At 31.5% G+C, this 23557-nt stretch overlaps 2 protein-coding genes and 1 long non-coding RNA gene across 3 annotated transcripts; 1 reads left to right on the top strand and 2 right to left on the bottom strand.

The window, feature by feature from the left end:
• Positions 1–8112: 8112 nt before the first annotated feature.
• On the bottom strand, positions 8113–9518 carry LOC114408884 (zinc finger protein CONSTANS-LIKE 4-like). The gene is made up of 2 exons (XM_028372083.1): positions 8823–9518; positions 8113–8713 (listed from the first exon to the last, which is right to left on the bottom strand). The coding sequence occupies exons 1-2, from the start codon at positions 9444–9446 to the stop codon at positions 8408–8410; spliced, it is 930 nt and encodes a 309-aa protein (XP_028227884.1). The 5' UTR covers positions 9447–9518; the 3' UTR covers positions 8113–8407.
• A 6746-nt stretch (positions 9519–16264) lies between these two features.
• Positions 16265–17098, bottom strand: LOC114408883 (protein GLUTAMINE DUMPER 5-like). Its single transcript, XM_028372082.1, has one exon. It carries the CDS (start codon positions 17007–17009, stop codon positions 16512–16514), a length of 498 nt encoding a protein of 165 aa, XP_028227883.1. The 5' UTR covers positions 17010–17098; the 3' UTR covers positions 16265–16511.
• A 5331-nt stretch (positions 17099–22429) lies between these two features.
• On the top strand, positions 22430–23032 carry LOC114408076. The gene is made up of 2 exons (XR_003665802.1): positions 22430–22577; positions 22775–23032. It is a non-coding gene; the product is annotated as an uncharacterized LOC114408076 (long non-coding RNA).
• Positions 23033–23557: the final 525 nt, after the last annotated feature.

The following is a 23557-nucleotide window of genomic DNA, read 5'->3' as shown; positions in this document are numbered from 1 at the left end:
GTGCATTTTCCCTTTCAACCACTCAAACTCTACAATTTTAATCTGATAGAACAGAGAATAATAAGCAGTAGGAGTGGAAAATATTCAAAATAGAGTTATATCATAAGAATAAATGAGAATAACAGCATATTTGCATCAACCTAGCTCTACTCCTCAGGATGTCATTGTTTGTCAAGCATATCCTCCTTAAACTCGTCCAATGTTTAACACAACGGTCACTTCTACATTTCCAATCAAAGTATGATCGTTGCCATGTCTCCTTGCCAAGAACAGTTTTGCTGCATGCTTTTGTTCCAAACAGAAATGAGGATAATGAAGAAAAGTGAGGTAATGAAGTTAGAATCCTGAACTTGTTCACGAATATATGTATATATTCTTGAATTTTCATTCAAGAGTTTGTTGTGGAAGATTCTTTTCGCAAAACTTGCTGCATGCAGATTCAATGGAGTGCATCTGACTGATCCATTTTTGTTCGATTTCTCTGTAATATATAATAACCATTCTAGATTGTTTTGGCAACTAAGAGTCAAGTGAATTAAGCATTAATTTGTGAATATATAAGAATAAGGCTCATTAATCATTAATAAAAAATAAAAAGAGAGAGAGAAAGCTTGGAGGGAATACGTGAAGCATTGGTAGGAGGATGATGCAGAACTCTGACTATTACGTGTATCAGTGACTGCCTGAATTTACAAATTTTCATTAACTCCTACACTCCAACATTAACAAATCATGCATGCATCAATTTTTTTATGTATGTCCTTTTTTTCTTTAAAAATGATGATTATAATGTTTAAAAAAAAGAAAAAGTTCCACCTGAACTGGCATAAGTTCGGAAAGTTAATGTGCTGTGCATGTCAAACTCATGGCGTCTATGCATCATAGATTGTCTTGCTTTTAATAAAGCTGCTTTAGATAATGGTAAGCATGCATGTTGTAAGGATATCGTGACGTAGAACATGAATCACAAAACGACTTGAAACAAATTAAGAAGAAAATTCTTTTCTTAAATTGCTAAACATTGCACACCAAAAATTGCTAAAGATTGGACTTAGGATTTAGTTAAATAAGGAAATAAAGAGAATGAACTTAATATATGGCATTCAATAAAAGAAAAATAAATTGTACGCATGTGATAACACGTACGCATGTTATCCTATCCAACAAGAGAATATATATGCTCAGGTGTGAATTAGCATACTCCATCGAATAGAGAATACGAATTAAAATGTCACTTACTTCGAGTTGAAAGGGATATATATGCTTAAATGCATGAAATGAAGTGATAGGAGATGGACTCAGAAAACATTTCGTCGACAAAGCAACTTATGCTCTTACGCACGAGAGAGAACCAAAGTGTAATCTTCATTGTCATCATCTCCACGATAATAAGTAATGCAAAGCAAAATAAAATGCAACAAACAAGAAAAAAAGAGAAAAAAAATATGTTGATCTTCGTGTTGCGGAAGGGGAAAGAGACATGCATGGAGAGGTGAGTCAAGAGTAGTACTTGCTAATAGAGAGCTTTGAAGGATGAATTAATGAACAAAATTACAAGGCAATCCGAAGCTTTATATGGAGTAGAACATATATTAGTTCTCTACCTTTTTTGGTTTAATACTTGCAATTATAATAGGAATAAATTTGCATGTCAACTTTCATGTATACTAAAAAATGTATCATGTATTCATGCCTTGCTTATCAAGTGATGTACTAGACAAGAAAGTGAATATTATATTAAGTCATGATTTTCATATTACTTTCTGAATAGCTGGAAAACCATTATAAATTTTAAGTCAACTTAATAAGCTAGGTAGTAGGCATAAATTATTAACATTATCATCTAAATTGATTTATTTATATCTTTGACTTTTTTTATTAATACTAGGATACAAGCCAAGTATTCCTAACTAATATCAAAACATTTCTTTTTTGGAAAAAGATTAAGAACACATACTATTTAAAATGCGTAACAATTATCTAATCTTTTTCTTTTTAGCGTTTTGAATACTTAATTACCTATTAAAATAACCTTTGTGCTTAAGTAAGCCATGCTTCTAAATATTTTTGTTCGGCATAAACATTTAATAAACAACTCAAATGAAAAAAAAAACTCAAGCTCGTATATATGTTTTACTTGCACATTAAATCAAAGCTAAGAGATTAATTTTTCTGTAATTAGCTGAAACAATGGCTAAAACTTCACATCGATAAAAAAAAAAAAATTGTTTTTATTCCCGTCCCAAATAAATGAAATTTAGACAAAATGGATAATTGTTTTTAAATGGTCATATATATAGTGAGGTAAGAAGTTGTGATTTAAAAGGTAGAGATTAGAAATTAGAAAATTGGAAATTAGAATTGTGATTCCAATTCTAAAAGGACTTCCAAACATTCGTATAACAAATCTAAGGACCTATTTCAATTTTAAACTTCAATTTCATACCCAATTTTGTATGCTAGCTAGACCTACAATTATTGTCAATTATTACACGTGGTTGATTAAGTTTCTTTAAAATTGATTAGAGTTTGCAAAGTTATTAATTACTTTGTTTAGTCTCATTCGCTCCATCGAACTGTTCTCTTTTTTTCATCCAAACTATTGATTTGTTGCACCCACTTTTCACCATTTAATAAATTATACTAGTTATATACATATGCATGTATTTTGCTAACAAGTAGAGGTGAATACGGGTCACCCTAATTTAATTTGGTCCAATTGGTGTTGATAGCAAAATTGGAGGATGGAGCCGGAGCTCTTGCTAAATACATCTCTCTGTTTGCTAAGTTAACCTTTTTCTTGTCGTTAAATTTTTTGTTACCAATTATACCATTTTAGCCGTGTTTCTGCACCCCCTCTTCACTCACACTCATCCTCCTCCTCATCATCATCATCCTCGTTTTCATCTTCTCCCTACATCCTCTTTCCCCCGTTTCTAAACGTAGGTCACTTCTTCGTTCCAACGAATTCGAGGAGGGGTTGGGTGAGGGAGAGTCTTTTGTAAAGGTTGGTCGGTCGAGGAGGATAGTGGTTGGAGAGAGAAGAACATCTTGGTTTTGGGTTCGGAGTTATGGTTGGGAGTGGGTGGTCGGATGGTGGTTGAAATCGAAAGAGACGTCATTGTTTCTTTTTCGATCTAGACTTAGGATTTCTTTTGATGCATTACACAAGGGAAAAACATGAAACAAAAAGAAATAATACTACTTCTTGCTCCTCTTTTCCACTACGTTGAGGTTGTTTTGTGTTTTTTTGAATTTCTTTAGGTGTGGGATCGACTGTGAAGGGCATAGCGTAGGTAGTGCCAAAGCCGACAATAAGGGCGGAGAGGAGGGTAATGACGACCAAGCTAGGGGAGAGGCAAACTTTGTGATGAGGGAGAAGCTATTATTGTGCGTGGTGACGAGGATGTAGAAACGGAGGATTTAGGGAGAAGAAGGTGAGAATGAGGATGAGTGTGAGTGAAGAGGGGTGTAGAAATAGGATTAAGAGGGTATAATTAGTAATAAGCAAGAGCCTGTTTGCTAAAGCGCCGGTCAATATAAAAAATGAGCTTTTATTTTCATGACCCATGCGCCTGCTCTGCGTAGCTTATATAGTTGGATGAGGATCATACAGTTTAAATTTTATATGTATATCTTCAATTTGATTTACGAGATAAGATGTCCATCCAACTGTCATAATTAGTGGACTAAGTAAATGTATTAAATTTCCTACCGCGGGAATTAGGATCCTATGGATTTTTGTTTTAATTAGTGAAAATTGTTGATATATGTAATATTAATTCATTTCTTTAAGTCATTTGAATTATACAATCTCACACATATATATCTCTGAATTTCTCTCGTTACAATAATTGTGGTATCTCCTTATCGGTTTGAAAATTAAGTAGCTACTCCGTCCCATAGAAACCCTTTTATTTTTGAAATGTGGACTTCCATAAATGAATATATGGTTCAATTATCAAACATAGGCCTGCTTGAATGCAGTTAGCCGACGGAACAAGAAAAAATAACCTCCACATTCATTGATCATTTGATTTATTCCATAACAAAGCTAGCCCATCAGACAAACCCATAGGCTCAACATAATTAATAACCATTAGTTCTGAAATTTCAGTTTGACTCTCTCACCTTTCCGATTTTTTTTCCCTCTTTCCTTTTGTTTCTCATAGGAAGTCAATGGTACGCTTGAGCTTTTTACACAATTGTAATTCTTGAATTCGCCACCACTCAATGTTATTGGTTTAGTTTAAACATTCTCCTTTTACCCTTCTTCAATATTCTGTCATGATTTGCTAACTCCTAATCCTCTCTTGAACTCTCCTTTTTAAGGTTAGGAAGTTGCAAATTCTTATAGCTTTTCTCCTCCTCTCCTTTCAAAACCACTAGCAATTTATTATCCTCATGCAATGGCAATTGCATGCACAAAATAGTCATGTCCTTTTCCAATTATGGCATTGTCCTTTACAAGGTCATTTTGCTTCGGAACAAGTAAATTCTTTTGGGCTCTTGGGCTTTTCTATTATTCTGCCTGAAAAACCAAATGCTATGGGAATCTCTTGTGACAGGAAAAAAATGGAAAGTTCTTATTAATAACATAGTTGCATGAAGTTTGAAGAACGTTCTGGTAGCATTTAGAAGATGCCAGGCTTATTTCGAAATAAGCAATCCAATAGTGAGAGATTTGGTTGAATTTTAAGACATCTAAAATTTTAAGGAATAAATCAAAGCACGATGCAGCCCAACTTTCCCTTTTTACGTTTAATAATTATGGTCTCATTTTCTTGGACACAAACTCTTTACTTTCTTGAGTTTCAAACGCTACACTAATTTTACTAATTAATACGACAATCTAAATTCATATATGAATAGTCTTGAAATGAGAGGGATCAATCTAAATTCCTCAAATCCATTTTGCACGAGTAATGGTGAAGATACCTGTAAAGGTACTTCACGATCAAATCAGCCAAAAAATCTCACACCACACAATCTATCAGAAATCCACTTTTTATATTCTACTTTTCCATTTTTTGCAATTTTTTTTATGAAAGTAATTAAGCAAAACCTTTGATTAACCTTAACAATGACGAAAGTCCGCTTAATTTGAATTCTATAAGACCTAATAAAATGACCTAAACACATCCACTAAATGACCCACAAGCTCAAGTAAATGTTCAGCGTTATTACTGGAGCAAGCCCAACTAAATTATTAACCTAATTAATCTTAATCCGCAATAAAATAAATGAAAACTAAAAAGAAAAAGGAAAATGAAAGTTGAGCTAGCGATCCTTTGTGTTGGTGGTGTCGCAGGGGGACCTAGCCCTTGGCGCAACGTGAGGAGGTTGTTGGTGTAAATGTGTCAATGAATTCACGATAGTGTGTCTGACCCGTGGTGAGGTATGTGTGCGTGTGCATTTTGTTGTAGGACAAGAGAGAATAAGAATGCAAGAGTTTCTTATATTATGGGTGCCAAATTTTGAGTGCTGAAACGTGTTATTTTGAATGCAAGAGAGAACAAAATGGTACAACTGCATGTAGTGGCGGACCTACGTTGGACTCAGCCCTCATTTTTTAAAATTCACTAAATATGTAAATAAAATCTTATATTTTTATATTTTATTTTATTTATATTTATATAATTGAACCTACTGATTTTATTTTTTATAATTTACACCCACTAACTCAGGATTTTGGATCCGCCACCGCATGTTATTTAGTTAGGCAAAAACAGTGACATGTGGTGATTAATGTGTGTGTTGTTAAAATTTGGTGAAGGTGCATCCAAAAGAGTGACACTCTTTTTATACGTGTGAAACAACTCAATACACTATCCCCTATAAGAGGTGGAAATGATTATGAGATTATTAAAGGACAACATATATAAGGGTGATACCCCCACTATCATGTTAGATAACACATAATAGAACTTGCTTGGATTTTTTGGGTCTCTCCAATGTTAAAACTCTTTAAGGTGTGTTCTCTAACATGAACAACTTTTATGCACACTAATAAACAAATTCTAATGAATAAATTATCATGCATAACTTGAAAGAAAAGTGTTAGACTTGATTAAAATATAGCTTAATAAAGGGCAGGATTTTGGTATATATACATAACAAGTGGTAAAATAAGCTTAAAAAAACAAAACAAAAAAAGTTGAACTGGTGACATATTACGCTGTTAAAATTAGATGGACTATTAAAATTAGATGGACTCGTGGGATAACTATCCATCAATTCTTAACTTTTCCTTTTTATTTTATACAAATAAATACCTTTTACATTCTTCCTTAATAATTTTTACATAAAACAACTATTAAATTTTATTACAACAGTCGTTAGAGATTATAAATAATTTTTTAATAAAAAGTATATCATTTTATTCGGTAAAAATTGTACTCCTTTCATTCCAAGATAATTATGGTTCTAGATTATTTTACACATGAAAAAAATGGAAGAGAATAGTAATTTTATAAAATTAACCTATATCATCATCAATATATTTATAGATTTTATTATCTACCATTATAAGAGATATAAATGAAAAAAAGATAATTAATATTACATTAAAAAATTAGAATGACAATTATTTTGGAATAAATTTTTTTCTTACGCAACAATTATAATGGGACACAGGGATAGTATATTTCTTGACTTTTAAGAGCAATGATTAGGTTATGTTGGACAAAACTAACTGAAAGTAGTTTAAAGTTGAAAAATTATTTTATTAAATTATAAGTGTTCGCATAACTAACTATTGAACTAGCTAAAAAGTATAAAATGATAAAAAAAATAACAAAATCATAATTTATTTAAAAAAGATAACTAGAAAATTGGATAATTATATTTGAGGATAAAAATGAAAAAAAAATATCAAAAGCTAGAAGCTAATGTTTTAAAAAATATTATTTCAAGTAGCGTTTCAAAAAATGCTAGTAGCTAATAAGTTGTGTTCGACAAGACATTTCAGTTAATTTTTAAATTTTTTACTAATTAAAAAAATTTGTTTGACTGCTGTACACAAGCTTTTTTTCAATAGCTTTTGACGTTTTCTGAAGTGCTACGAGTAATATTTTAAAAAAAAAAAAACTAACTTCTAAGCTCTATTTTTTTTATATTTTTTTACTTTTATTCTCAACATATTTATCCAATTTCTTAATTATCTTTTTAAATAAATCATGATTTTATTATTTTTCTTTCATTTTACACTTTTTCAACTATCTCAATACAACTAGTTTTGTCAAATACTTATAATTTAATAAACTAATTTTTCATTTTTCAACTAATTTTATTACACATAAATTTTTTTTTAAAATTATTTACTAAACATTTAAACAAAATTTTCAGCTAATAAAAAAAATTAACCGTAATATTTAATCAAATATAACTTAAATGTGTAAGAAGTGCAAATATTTCCCGACACATTATTTTCAATACACTTTTTACTAGTAAAAGAATAAGATAAACAATTTTATTAAAAGATTCCTATAAAAATGACAATAGGTAATATAGCTTTCAAGAACACCTTTGAAGAACATATTAGTCTAAAATATGTTCCAAAGCCACGTTTAATGAAAAGTAAGAATTTATTGTTTTGCAGACCGTTAGTTGAATGATTCACTAAAGAATAAATAAGCATACGGTATCTAGTTAGTTTCAATGGACAGAAGGAAGCATCACTGGAGTGGCCAGATTAAAAAAGAACCCTAATATATCGAAACATGTTTTGGATATAATTTTAGAATTTAATATGTAAAAAGTAGCTCAAAAAAATTCATCACATGATATCATAAAATATTACTCGCGTATTTAAATATATAGTATAAACATATCTTCATAAAAAATAACTCAAATTTTTTTTTTTACATGATGATATTACTCATAAACATTAATACAATACAAAAAAAACATTTTATTTGTTGATTCTTACAAAAAAAAAACTGATGTACTTATCTTGTTCTTAAACATACGCATGCTCTTTATGAGGCCGCGAAAGTCGAAATACGCTCCTCTGCTATATTTACTCACCAAACATACAGCGCGGGACAGCTCAGTCTACAGTGAGGGTTAATACTGTTTACAAATATCAAAGATATGATTAAATATAATCTATGATTAAAAAATATCTTAATCACGTCATGCCAACATCAACATTGCCAGGCTTTCATAAGCTAGATCTGAACGCAGTCATAACCGAAAACGAGGTGCTATTAGCATCGTTCCCTAAAAGCTGTCAAAATTCATCCAAAAACATCCAACAAACTACAAAATCTATCACAAATGTGTTTTTGCAACTTTACATTGCATAATTCAAACAAAAAAGAAAAGAGCATAGTGTATATACAGCAAAAACAACAGCATCATTCATATTCATATAATGATATATATGATTAACATCATAGCGAAATCAACACGACGGAACGACGCCGTATCCAGCCAGAGGGTCCGGGTCAGTGCGTTTCGCAAACCTCCCTTTGATCCTTGGCCTCGCCTCCGCATATGCTTTTCTCGATGCGTAACGAATCGTCTTCTCGAACTTACGGTTCTTCCTCTTCTCCCTGTACCTCAACACTCTCGCCTCCCTATCCGCCGCCGAGAACTGCGCCGTCACCGTCACCGTCACCGGAGGCACCTTGCTGTAGCTGCAGTTCGATGTCTCCGACATTGTGTTCCCGTCCGGCACGACTCCAACCTCCATCGACGACGACGATACCTAAAAAAAATCACAAGAACAAACAAATTTAGGTTAAGCGTTGATCGATTCCGAAAAAATAAAAAGGAAAACAAGTAAACAACAGTGAGAGATCGTTCTTAAGACTTACACTCTGGCTCATCTGAGACTGTGAGAGAGTGGTATTGTACTTGTAACCGTAGGCGAATGGCTCGAAGTTGCTCTGCACGGGAACGACGCCGTCGGCGGTGGCGGAGCTTTTCTGCTCCGCCTTAGGATCCACGGCAGCATAATCCAGATCTATGTAAGGAACCGGCTCGGTTTCGGAGAACAAGTACTGAGAGGAATTTAGATCTGTCTTCGGATTAGGAAGCAGCCAGGAGGCGGCCTCGGCCTCCTCGGTGCTGACGTCAGCATCGGCGTCGGAGAAGAAGCGGTGGTCATCTAGGAAGTTGATCGGCGAGGAGGCCTTGACGGAGTGTACGGACTCGAAGAACGGTGAGACGGGGATGCGCTCGTGGCGGCTGGCGAGGGGGTTGGCGGAGTGGATGTCGCGGTCGCAGGCAAGGCAGAGCGCGGCGGCATCAGCCTTGCAGGTTACGTGCGCCGGGGCCTGCTCGCACACCTCGCAGAGCGCCACGCGCGGGTGGCGCGACGCGAGCTTGTTGGCGGCGTGGACCTTAGAATCGCAGGCGCCGCAGAGGAACGCGGCGTCAGGGCGGCAGTACAAGGTAGCAGTGGCGGATTTGCATGAGTCGCAGAGCTTGGAAGCCATGGTTGGTGGCTCCGTGATGTGTTGTTTTTGTTTGGGAATAGGGTGTGGTGTGGAAGCGATGAAAGAAAGAAGGCTGATTACTTGAAACAAGTCCAAGTCTATCTGGTGGGGCCAGGGAGATCTGAAGAGGAACCAATGGAAGGATGACACGTGGATGAATCTTAGCCAAGTCGATGGTGCAGTAATGGAGGCTTTTGGGTTTGAAGTTTGGATGGTGCGGTGCCATGCCAATGGACCCCACTTTATGTCTTGTGGCTGGGGCTGACACAATTATCGGGCCACCTCCTCCAAAGCTTTTTGGCATCTTTATATTATTATCATTCCCTTGTACTTTTTATTCTCTAAATAATTTTCTAGTATTTATTTCCACCTACCAAAAATAAAAATATACTATTTGTTTTCGTATTAATATACTCTCCGATTTGATGGGGTATCTACTAATAAAGAAAATGGTTTCATATTGTGCATTGATTTTGCGTTGCAGTTGCTGTCACCTTTTAGGGTATGTTTAAAAAACGGTTTACCTTTCCTACCTATGATAAAATCAAGACTAAGGTTGCACATGCTTTCTGTTAATATATATCTTCATTTTAGAGTTAAATAAATTGGTTTTTTTTTCTTTCTCTTATATCAAAAGTATGATTTTATCGTGAAAAATGATGTATGGACATCATTATGTTACTTGTCATAAAAGAAGAGAAAGAGAAAAAAAAAGAGAGATAGAAATATGTTTTTTTTTTCCAATGCTGCCAGAAATATAAGAAATAAGAAACAAGCGGCTAAGCCCTGCCTCATAAAGCAAAACAAAAATGTGGATAGCTAGATTGATCACATACATGATTTCGATTGGTTATTAGGTAATATAATGCAATAATAAGATACATATAAAGGAAATACCATGTGTCAATGGAATATATGTGATATTAAATTATTTACATGTAATTATCCTTTTATCATTAATCACAAGAGCAAACACTTTATTACTTTAGTGTTAAAAAGTTAATTAGTTGTATTGATAAAAAATATTTTTAATAATTTAATAAAATACTATGAAATATGAATTAAATTATGTTTACATGTTATCAATAATTAATGATAAACTTTTATATTATCATATCACTCTTTATGTCATTAAAACTTTCTATTGCATCTATTTTTTATATAGCTTAAATATATTTTTAATTTTTTAAATTAGGGGTATGTATTTTTCAGTCCCTCAAATTAAAATTTATTTCTTTTAGTCTTTTAAACTTGAAAAATGTTTATTTTAATTCTTCTCTCCAACTAACATTTGACATTAGTGTGTCAAAGTACATATTGATTATATAATTTGTGATGGTTTATTGTTGGGATTTTAAATTTTCTTAGATTTCGAAGTCTTTTTACAATCCCGATATGATATGATGTTAAAAAGAAAAAGAGGAAAGGAGGGTGGCAGCTACAAATTGTGGAAAAGAAATAATAGTTCAAAAATTAACAAGTATTAACATATCATATTACTAATTCTAGAGAGATGATTGTGGCAGCTAATGCAGAATATGAAATGTCTTGAGTTTTCCTCATATCAAAATATTGGCATTTTGTAATCCTCATTCCCGTTCAAACAAAATAATAGTGCCTTGTTTTTTTGTTATCAAATTCAGAAAATACCAAATTCACAATCAAGATAACATTTTAATTTAAAAATATAAATTATTCAGTTTTTCAGGACCTATGAAAGAGTCTATATGATACTGGCCGGAAGTTAAAAATCTTCTACAGTAATAAATCACTGTAATTGACCAAAAATCAAGAAAGTTATTCCAACTTGAATAACCCACACCGCCATTCACATCAAACAGTTATACAAACAAAAAAGGTGCAAGACATGAAACATAGAATCCGACGCTCGCCGAGGACCTTGATGTAGTTGTTGTAGCACAAAGGATGAGGTTGCTATGCATGCAAAGTGGTATAGGTTAGATTTTGCACGAGAGTTGTTTGAGGAAATGCGTATGAAGAACGAGGTTACTTATGAATGTGATTGTTGCATTTTTTTTTTTAATTTGTGGCATGCTTTAAAATTTAAATTAAAAATCAAATTATGATGATAAAAAATTACTACAAATTACACATTTAATATGTCATCTACTTGGAAAGATGGACTGAAAAAAGTATTTTATAATTTTAGAGGACTCAAAAAAATAAATTTTAATTTAAAAGACTAAAATAAAATACTATTGTATTTAAGAGACTTAAAACATATTTAAGTCTTTCTTTATATATAACTTTATTTGTATTATTTTCCTCTTGTTTGATATTTATAAAAGTATAAATTATTAATTATTTTCAAATTTTTATGTTAAAATTTGTTATGTTAAAATTTTGAATTTTCATATCTCAATTTTGATTACTTTTATTTTCAACCTTAAATTTTATTGACTATTTACAATGTGAAATTAATTTTCTTCAGTTTTTCTATATTTGCTCATTTCTCTTAAATTTGAATTATTATATTTTTATTTAAACTAAAAAAATACAGTTATAATGTTTGAAATAATTGCTAGTTAAATATAATTTAAAGGGGTGGGGGATCTGAAAATGAAACATAACAACAAACACACCTGCAAAAAAGTTACTTTATATGATGTGTCGTATTAATTTTCTAGACCATGCAACAAAAAAATATATTAACTTTATCTTATATAATTGTTACAAAAAAAATCAGAATTTTCACACAATTTTCAAATTATATATATCATGTTAACCTTTTATAGAAAATGATAGATTGTATAAAAAAAAATATAATGATTTGAAAATATAATAATAATAACAATTATTATTATTACTATTTAAGAAAAATATAATAGAATTCTTTGTTCAAAAGATTTAAAAAACAAACTTATCACAAAGTTCTTTTTACCCCAAAACTTACCCATAGCCTTTTATATTTTTTTTATTATAATATAAACTTAAAACAGAACTTAAGAATTATAAAGCCTGGAGATGGGCTTAAGCAAAGCTGCTTCAGAACTTTAGGTCAATTAATGTCCAGAAAGTATATAGGCTCACCATTTATATTGTCATTTTGGATAATAAATTAGTTGAACCTCTAAGAACCTCGAGTGTGGACTAAAGCTAATAGTGACTTAAAGCCATACGAACCTTTTTCTTTTGTCACAATTTTTTGTTTCCTCCACTTTCTCTTTACTTCCCAATCCATCTATAGTATACTCAATCCAACGCCATCGATTCCACCCAAACTTAAGTATCACTTTCTTCCCATAATTTTCTGACAGCTTCTAGGGTGCACCACTACCTCATATGCTCTATGGTGCACTATTTATAATACCCTTTAGATTAATCACGGTTTATATTTTTATAATAGACTCTCCACATGTGATCACAACTCCTCCTTCACCGATGTCTCTGTTGTGTGACGTCCGTGGAAGCAATTTCTACACTGCCTTTAACTACACCATTGACTACAGGAAACAATAATGCAGGAATAATAATTAAACGGAAATTAAAAAAGCTTTCCTAAATTGGAGTTCGCACGTTGATTTGCTAATGGATTAATTTCCATTCATAAGTGTTCTAATTGGTTGACTTTGTCAATTCATTTGATCTCGATCTATTTTCCTGTTAGTTATGCTCAATTAGATCATTACATTCTTTGCCAATTTATTTTATCTTTAGAGGATCAAACATATTTTTGTGATTTAAAGCTTAAGTTTCCTTCCACATGATTCCAACGATTAAGTTTACTATTTCCTTCTTTCCTAAGTATCCAAGGTTATAAAAAATGGTTATCAATTACGTCACATGAAGAAAATCAATAAATAAAGAATCAAGAACAGAACTTAGTAGAATACCAAAATTATTCAATTAAACATCCATTATCCAATCAAGGGTTAAGCCCCCGGTCTATAAAAAAAATCTAAAGAAAACACTCAAACATAGGGAAAACAAAATCAAAGAGATAAGAGAAGAGCATCCGAAAGAAGAGAAGGATCATCCCCAAGGCTAGAGATGTCACTTCCTATCGACATAACATAAAAGTCTTATGCAAACAATGGACTAATATAAATCTAGACCCCAACAAAATAAAAACATAAAAATTGATTTAAAAAAATTGTCGCAGGTGACATTTCACAAGTAAACTTTGTTTTATGGGTTGCTTATAATTTTGTTGTTTGGTGGTGTTCGAACAAGTTGTAAATTGACTCATGGTTAACAGGGAATCCATGAACTACTTGTGATCTTTGTTGTCTTGTGTCAAGAAGCATTGCATATTGGTTCAGGAGCAGATGGAAATTTATAGGTTGATCGTGAACCTTGTTGTCCTATCACGAAAAGTTCATCTTTTATTCATTTTATTTTAATTCCTTGCATCCAAGCTTCCATTGATTCCTGACACATACTTTCTTGCTCTAAAGCAAACTAATACTTGCTCCTAAAACCAAAACAAGAACCCAAACTGACAAATTCCAAAAGGAAAGAAAAAAACATTGAAGTTAACTATAATTCAACCTATACGAAGAGAAAACATGTAATTTGTCCTAACCAAAAATGCTATACAACATGAATGCATCACCAAGTTACAAGCAAACATTTTTATAATGCTCTAATCCTATAAAATACGAATAAGCTGATTAGGTGAAATTTAGCAGCCGATTGGACTCGTGCCTTTAGTTTGAGACAAATGACAATAGTATCGAATCTTTTCAGTAAAATTGTTAGTGACTATGGTACAATTCAAGCATAAAAACGTCGTTTCCGTTGTTTATAAGTCATGTCATACTTTTATAATTCCATGGCCATCTATGTCGCCTACCTTCATTTCATCCAGCCATATTATATTATAAGGCAACAGCATATATATTAATATATATTACCAGAGTACGTGCAATGCTCCAGCATATTCCCATAGCGCGCAGTTTATATCCTCCATATATCTCATCTTTATAATTAATCCTTGCTTTATTACTACATGCATAAACACGGCCCAATAAGAAGTCTAACATTAGCCAATTAGGACCTATTTATAAGTTTCTTTAGAAATAATTTTAAGAAAAAAAAATAAAGAGATTATTTTTTTTACAAATTGAAATAAGTTTTCCATCAATTAATTATTAACTAATTTATTTAAAAAATGAGAGGATATTCATAAATTAATTAATGATTAATTAATAAATAAATTATTTTAACTTATAAAAAAATATATTTCATTTTTTTTTTATTTTTTTCTTCTAGAAGTGCTTTTAGAAAAATTTATCCAAAATGCTTTTAATGGAAAATAAAGAAAAAGTTGTCGAAAAGGCTAGCCAAATCCACGGATTAGAAGCACTGTTGCAGTATTTCTTTCTTTTCCCATTTATCTTTAGAAGGGTACATTTTCTCCATATAAAAAAACAAAAAGTTGAAGGGATGCATTTTTTGTGATGTATTTATTCACCCAATCCGATTAGAAGTGAAAGATGGAAGGTGGGTAGAAGGCATATATCTACATGTCTTATAAAGATTTGTTTATCGATCAGTTCATGTCTTATAAAGGTTGAAGAAGTTTATTTTCCCTCAAAGGGCTAAAATTTTTTCAGCATAACTTCATTCAATCTGATCATGATAATCTATGAATGTACGTTTATATTCTTGTCAGAGGTCATAGATAACGGTCACTGTGGTGACAAAGCAAAAATGAAAAACAAAACTGAAAGAACAAATATTTTGAGTTTAATTTTCTTTTTTGAAGGTATTTTGAATTTAATTTTTATACACACATCACTAATGTAAATTATCAATCAATTAGATATCACCATCAATATGACTATCAAATAATAATAATAATAATTATCATAAAAAATTTTAAAAAAATATGATGATTTGTAATTATAATAATATTACATACAAATTATACAAAACTATTTTTTCTCGCATTTTTGGATTCAAACTTTGATCAAAGGTAGAAAAATTTAACTACAGGCTGCTTTCCTGCTTGGGTCAAAATTATTCACCTATTCTTTTTGTTTTTATTTTTTCACTTCTTGCTTTTACTTCAAATACTTATTTTTATATTTTATTTTATTTAAGTTTGTGTTTTATTTTATTTTTTGAAACCTTTATAAACAGTACCATAAATAAACAACACAAAAAATTAACATAAATAAAGAAATAAATAATATCATTTATTTTTTCCTTATTTTATTATGTTTATGTTTCATTTTTATTTAAAGTTGTCAGGTGACTTATTACTGTGAGTGATGTGACAAAAATAGCCTCATTTTAATAAAATATTTTAAAATAAATGTGCATAATCTTTGGTTTAAATAATATGAACTCCATTGTGCAATAATTTATAGGTGTATTCAACCGCTTGACAGTTTGATTTATGGTTGTAGAATTAATTTTAAATATATTTTTACATATTTATTTTCATGTCAGAATAAAATTTGAAATTTATGTTTTAAGTTAAAATAACTTTAGATCATTTTTACATCAATTAAAAAATTTATACCGAGTATTATTTTTTAAGTTACTTTTATTCAAAGTTAATCTTATAAACATTCATTCAAATACACATTTACAATATTCAAAATTATGTTAGCAAATTATTTTTTATATTTATACACTTTATTCATATTTTTTTTATTTTTAATATTTTTTATTCTATTACATGATATCATCTCAGTATTTATATAATTTTTTTTTCTCATTCTAGATATCAAATAACACTCAAGTGTCTATAGACTATTTTCTATTCCTTTATAAAATAACCTAAACATTGTAATTGTTTGATTGGAAACTACACACCCTGCAAAGTTTCGAAATGATATGTAGGATTGGAAACAACATTGTAATTGTGGGATCCATTCGCAGCCTGATGCATTAACAAATACAAGACTCTGGCAGCTCTTTTAAATTCTAATTCATCTCGTTTAAATTTACAATTTCCGAACAACAATAGAATACAAACAAACAAGGAAAAGAAAGAAGAGGGAGGGAATGCTAGGAAACAAAGAAAGATGCTCCCCTGTTTCTCAAATCTAGCCCACGATAGAATCATAGACTTACAAACCAAATGACAACTTATTGTCGTGGCAGGCTCTGTTGTTGCGTTGTTTCTTGTGGTTGCGGAGACGTAGGTTGTTGAACAGGGTTTTTCTCTAATTTCTCAGAAGTCACATGGTTTTCGAGGTTTTCCTCAAAATGGTTGGGAACACAGCGAGTAACAGAGGAGGCTTTCGGGGTGGCCAAGAATGTGGGTTTGTCATCTCCGGCCATAATGACGAGAATCTTCTCCTCGTACACCTTAACAGAGTCCTTGTTTGCAGAGTCACCCTGTTTCTCACCAGCAACACTTTCCAAGTCCCTTTCGGCGTTTTCTTCGTTCAGTAACTGGCCGGAAAGTTTCCAGTAGGAGCAGGCTAAGATCAAGAGAGCAAAGGCTATGAGACCGAGCATCGCAGCCAGTCCTCCAAACAGATACGGAACCGGAGAGTGCCACGTCGAGTGCTGAGAATAAGGACTTATGGTGGTGGCTGCGGGTGCTATTGGAGTTGTTGTTGTGGTGGGGATGGTTCTCATTTTGTTTCTAGTGTGTGTGTGTGTGTTGAGAGAAGAGAGAAAGAAGGTTAGCTTGTAAGGGAAGAAGTGGGGTGGCGGGGTATTTATAATGAAAGGAAAGTGGGTTATTGGCTTTCTGTTTTGTGTCACGGACTTGGCCCTGTTTTGTTGTTGCAACATATAACGTGCAGGGTAAGAGTTGCAGCAGCCACAGGTGTCTTAGGAGAACTACAATCTTAAACTCTTTATGCTATTCACCAATTTTCATCTCATAAACACTTTATTAACTTTTCTTATAAATATTTTCAGTTATATGGTTACATGAAAATTATAATTGAAATCATAAATAAACATAATAATAGTTTGCGATTATGTAATTCCAAAAGATATCACTTAACATATGAATCAACTGCTACTAATTTGTTTCGATTAAGTTAGTTGTTTTCAATTTCAATTAAGCTAATAATTTTGAGTTTAAATCTTAAATATATAATACAAATTTACTCCTTTAATCTCGAATATGAATAATAATTTTTTTTCTTAAGTATAAATAAATTTTAATTATTTATGTGTTATTCAACTAGATTATCTTTAAAATATCATTCATTTATTCATTTATTAAGGTTAGTTTTTTAAAATATTTGATCAAATTCCAATGAAAAATATAAATATATATTTTTAATTAAAAATAAGATAATTTAATAAAATTAACTGTTTTTTCCTAATAAATATGAAGTATTTTTTTTTATGATCGATTCCGTAGAAAATATATATATCTAGCGCTGCTGTACACTAAAATCTGCCATGAGATATTATGTAATGATTTTTTTGTACTAGACATGGTTTTGTTCATGAGGGTTTTCTGTTTTGCTTAGAGTTTGCACTTAAATGCTACTGGGGGCCCTCTGTCGGGACTGATTCTTTCACCCCGGCAATTGAGAATGGAAGGACAGGGGAATTTTTTATCTAAAGAAAACTTAAGTATATTTTTTAGATGATTTTGATACTACTTTTCAATTAAATATGAAGGTTCATTTTAGTATTTATTGTTCACTATAAAATTTAAATTGTGAGATTTGTTAAGATGAAATCTTATTTTTTCTTTTTAATTAAATTTAAGGTTCATTTTAGAAAACATTTTTTTTTTGAAAAAAAAAATAGTCTCACCGAGTTCATTATGAGTTTATTTTTGACTAAAATATAATTTTAATCCCTCTTTATAGTAATTTTGATCTCTTAATTTTAAAATTAAAATATTTGATTTTTTAATTTTAAAAAATAATAAATTTTAATCTCCATCCCAATTAAAATGTTGACCGCGTTGACTAACATTAAAATTTTACTATTCGTTATTTTTGTTTTGTTCCCGAGACTTTTGGTATATTTGGAACGACTTATGTAACATGAATCTCATATTCTCTCTCCACCTCCAATACTCTCATTATGAAGAAGTATTTGTCGTTTTTGTTTCGACGTGGTTAATCACGTTAAAGAATTGAAAGGATTTTGATGGGAGTAGCGGTTTGTGATTTGTGGGAGAAGCAATGGTTTGTAGAAGAGTGCATTATGATGTTTCTGACCCAACATTTCTGCAGCAAAGCATGCGCTAACTTTTCAAGATATCAGTAGCCAACCAACTGAATCTGGGAATTTGGAAGTTGTTAAATTTTGAAAAGCCAATTTTGCTTCTTCTTTTGGCCTGATTGTTTGATGAACTCCGGCAGGAGGTCCGGTTGGTCTCCGGCAAAGTCATTTTTGGAGAGGTTCAAGAGACAATGAGGGGAAACCAAAATTAACGTTAATTTTTAACAGTAAACATGTTAATTTGGACGGAGAAACCAAAATTACAGCCTTTTAAAATTAGGACTAAATGTCTTTGGTTCCAAAATCATGAATAATAAAAAATATAAACAGATTAAAATTACATTTTAGTCTTAATTTTTTTCTAAATATATGCTGAACTACTTGAATTACATTTTAGTCTTTATTAAAATTACACTTTGACACCTCTATGCCTTTAGGCCAATCAATTCCCTTACCAATTGATCGTTGCCACTGTGAAAATTCCATGCTTACCGTAACCTATAACTAATTCGAACCGATTACTTTGGATATTTTAACCTGTTCACATTGATGGAAAACTAACCAAACCCTTCAAATTGTCGACTTTGGTTCCTAAATTATATGCTACAAAATCTTAGGATCGTCCTCTGTTTAGTGTCGTCGTAGACTTTCTGTTCACAGAATCAATGTCGTTGTTTCCTCATGACAGCAGAGTGGGGACCTTTAGCTTGAATCATAGATCGGGAACTGAGAGAAGTAAAGGTCATATATAATAATAATTGAATAATATAAAACATGTACGAGATGAGAGGTGGAAGAAAAAGAATTTCAAATTCGAGTAATCACTAGTTGGCAACTTGTGTGTTAACGAGTTACGAGTATGAATGAACTAATTAATTGATAGGGAATTTTTTTTTGTCCGGTACCGTATTTATCATATGATGAACATTCTTGTTCTGTTGAAGCTCTATTAGTTATTGCAACTTCGGAATTATCTTTGCACACAGAGAAAGGGAGGAAGGAGAACATGCATTACAACAGAAGTTTGTGTTTGATGGAGACATGGTGCATGATGTCATTTGGAGAGTACGATTTGCACTTTTTTTAATTTTTAAAATTGTGGGGTTTAAAGAGAATAATTAGCTACATTAATTGATGATATTGCTTTATAGATACCGTGGTAGTATTTAATCTTCTCCACTAGACCACAAATAATGCATCTAGAATGGCATATCTCTAGCGGGATGATGTAATATTTTTCAAGTTCTATCGAACATAAAAATAGAAGGAAAAAAAGAAACTCTTATCCATTTGAGGAGAGCCACCTTCCATTGTGGGGTTTTTTTGGCTTTTGGGTTGCCATCTAACACCACAGTGAAAGCGCACTATGTGCTGTATGATGAGACGTTTGTATAATGAAAGTAGCCACAATCATCAACGAGGGATAAAAGAGAATAAGCAATGTGGGCAAAGTGGAAACAAAGCTGCTGCGGTTTTCCTTTAGTTTCATCATTTGCATTTCTGATTTGATCTTTTTGTATGATGAATTTAAGGGTCTTTATCAATTATATTACCATTGCTGGAACTGTTGAGCACAGGAAAGCCCCCATCATACTGTTGATTATTCACTCTTTGTTTCAGTGTAACGATGAAATTTAGGACTAGGTGCCAATGGTTGTCATTTCCTCTTGCTGCACGTACGAATGTGCTTGAGGAGTATATTCGGATTAATTATCCCATGTGATGTATTAACACCCAATTGATGGTTCGACACTCTGCATAGCACATTGCTCCATTGCAAATTCCCCATTGGTTTTGATATGCAATCGCTCGGGTATACATGATGAGACATGCACGAGAATATATCCAAGTCAAATATGTAACAATTGCAATGGTGAATGCATATGCGTTTGCGTCTATGTGCATCAAAGTTTCTCCTTAGTTCTTACACATTTTTTCTGACTGCCATAGGTTTGTTCTCCTGTTCAAATAGTAAAAATTCTTTTATATATCTGGCTCATGATAAAGAAAAAAAAAAGTTTTATGTAAAGGAAAGAAAACAATTAAATTTCATGTAGACAACTCGTTCGTTTAAGATAATAATTCCCTTAAAAATATAATAAAGATAAATATTTTTATATTTTCCATTTTCACCTTTCTTTTGAAAGAATTTATTTTCTTCTTAATTTTTTTATCAGTTATTAATATTTTACTAATGAAAAATTTAAATTCATAATATTTTTTCTCTTTATTTTTGTCGTCATTTTATAATCTTGTTCTTTTTTTTTTTTTAAATCAAGTCAAATATTGCCATCGTACAAAGTTGACTGACTAGTTCAAAAGCTTTCCTTTAGAGCGGCTCTCACTCTTCACTCGTGAAATTCAGTTGGTCATAGGTTGTTGAAGTTAACCACAATACCGCAATAATACGCATGAGGTAGATTTAGTTCTTCCCATGGTCTCCATAAAAGGGGGGACAAGTTTGATGCAAAAAAGAGAAAAATTTAAAACCAATGTCTCATTAAGTATGTACATATTATTCATGCGATTATAAAATATCGTTAACAAGGAAAAATAAATTTAACAGTTTTTTTATTGTTAATAAAAATATAAATTTGTATCATATCACGAAAAAAAAAAAGTAAATTTGTTAATAGATAGGGACAAAGTTTGGGAGAGAACAATGCACAAGAGAGGAAGAGGTAGGGAGATGTGCCAAAAAAAAGAAGAAAGAGAGGTGAGAGAGGATCACGGGACCTAAGATTAAATGTGTGTTTGAATTGCTGGTGAATTAAACTCATCATAATTTTTTGAAATGACAAATAGATCGTGATTGTACGTGTATGATAATTTTTTAGTATCAATCAAACATGCCATAAAAGATTCAAAAGAGACACAGAGAGATCACACCAAATCATGAGATTATGGAAGGAAAAAATAATCTAATGTTATTTGAAATTCTTTCATTTTATAAGAAAACAAATCTCGTATAAATTTTCTATCCTTTTAAAATTTCTTTGAAGTTGATATCTAATTAAATCATTTAAATATATGATATTTTAAATCCAAATAAAAATTATACTATTTTCTTACAACACACTATTAGGTCTTCTAGGTTACTATTTTCTCTATTTTTGTGTTTTTAGTTTCGGCTGTTAATTTAGACCGTTAAACTCAAAAGAAACGGTCAATTTTTTAACGACTAAAAATAGTTAAACTTTTTTTTAGGGATTGAAACAAAAATTGGGAAAACAAAATTTTGATAGTTTTAAAACCACTAAAAAGGGTAAAAAATAATTTTTAAAAAATTTATCACATAATTATTATGTCAACAATAATCATCCACATGACACGTGAAGTTTTATATCTATAAGAATATCTTTGTCATCACTCGATCTAAGTTAATGATAAAAATTAGAATTGAATAGATAAATTTAGGAAAGATAAAATCGACCAAAATATTTTTAAAGAATTTAAAGTGAAAACCCATATGTAATACAGAACCAAAAAAAGTTAATTAACCCTATTTTATATATATATGAAAAAAAAAGGTCAGCACAATTTTGTGCCCGCTGCTCTTTAATTTGTACGTCTCCAATGTTAGTGGGAATATTTGTAAATGCCCCAGGTGCTGTAGTCCTAATTGCAATCATGGGTTAGAGATAATATCATAGTGGCACCATGGACCCAAATTGTGCACTACTGCACTCATTGAACAAGCAGCCATCATGTCTGTAAGCCCTTGTATTTGTTTTTGTTTAGACTAAATTTCATATTTGTCAGTTTTTTCTTTTCTTTTGCCTTCATATTTTGGCTAGGTATGCCCCTTTGGCCGTAAAAGATCACCAGACAAAAATATAAAATAAATGAGTTTGTTACTTTAACTCCATCGAATATAAGTGCGAAACTTTCATCTTGTCTAGTCTATGTATGTGGAGTCCCACTATTCTTTGTTCTTAGACACGGTATAGATAAAATGAAGTCACATTCACTCTCGTCCAGTGGCGGTGGCGTGATATTGGACATGTAAGTATATTTATTTTGGTTAATGGTATCTTCAATGTCACATCGTGAGTCAAATTAAACGGGCTAATTAAGGATGGTTTTGAATTTTGTGTGCATTTTGTCTTTGCCCAACTTAGATCTGCGAATAGAAATTAGCATATTCTTATTTGTAATGCTCACTCTCCACCCCCATTGCCACCTGCACTTGTTTGTCACAGGGCATGACTCTACTTTGTAGCTATTTTCATTCATCCCGTTCAACTATCTGAGCTGTGCCTTGGTGCCACCATGGAGGAATATTCTTCAATGCTAAGTATACTTAGTATCAAAGTGATGGTATGGTTTGCAAATAATCATACTCCTTTAGTATGTTGTCAATGAATGGTGCCATTTCAAAATCTAAATATATATGAAGAGTATCATCAGTTGTTGAAAGATGTTAATTAACTCCTTAAATGGATTGAAGTTTGGAAGAATTAGTCTCTAATTTTTTACTAACTCCGTGTTTGCTATGTGAGAAAATTAAGAAAAAAGAGTGGATGAAAATAATTTTAATTTAAAAATTATGTAATTCATTATCCTATTTCTTTTATTATTTTTTTCTTCAACTAAAAACATCTTTAATTTTTTTTCTTTTTCTCTCATTTATTTTCACTTATCCTTTTCGTTTTCATTCATATTATTTCTTTCATCTCTATCAAATAGGCTCTTGATTAAAAAAAGTATAATTATTACATAGTACATGTTTGATTTATTAGGGAGCTCCCCAAAACAACAATTGAATAAAAAATTCTGTAATTTTATTTCTTAGAAAGTGTACATGAAAATGTATGTTTATTCATGGGACATTAAACTAAACATGCTTGTATATGTTGTAAATGGGGAAGAGAAAAAAAAAAAAGAAAGAAACTAATTGAAGGCTTTTACGAAGAGCAAGTGCAAGTCGCTGATGTCTAATGGCCGGGATGCATATCCCCATATATATGTCTCGCACTTTCATC

The sequence above is a fragment of the Glycine soja genome, chromosome 4, assembly GCF_004193775.1.
Source record: "Glycine soja cultivar W05 chromosome 4, ASM419377v2, whole genome shotgun sequence".
In the NCBI taxonomy this organism is placed as follows: Eukaryota; Viridiplantae; Streptophyta; class Magnoliopsida; order Fabales; family Fabaceae; genus Glycine; species Glycine soja.
Note: the sequence above shows the minus strand (reverse complement) of the source record. Positions and strands in the feature narration are given on the sequence as shown.

Coding starts and splice junctions, on each gene's coding strand:
- LOC114408884 (XM_028372083.1), bottom strand. CDS start 9,446: ATGGCTTCCAAGCTCTGCGACTCATGCAAATCCGCCACTGCTACCTTG. Junction 8,714..8,822: donor AGTCTCAGATGAGCCAGAGT/GTAAGTCTTAAG, acceptor GATTTTTTTTAG/GTATCGTCGTCGTCGATGGA.
- LOC114408883 (XM_028372082.1), bottom strand. CDS start 17,009: ATGAGAACCATCCCCACCACAACAACAACTCCAATAGCACCCGCAGCC.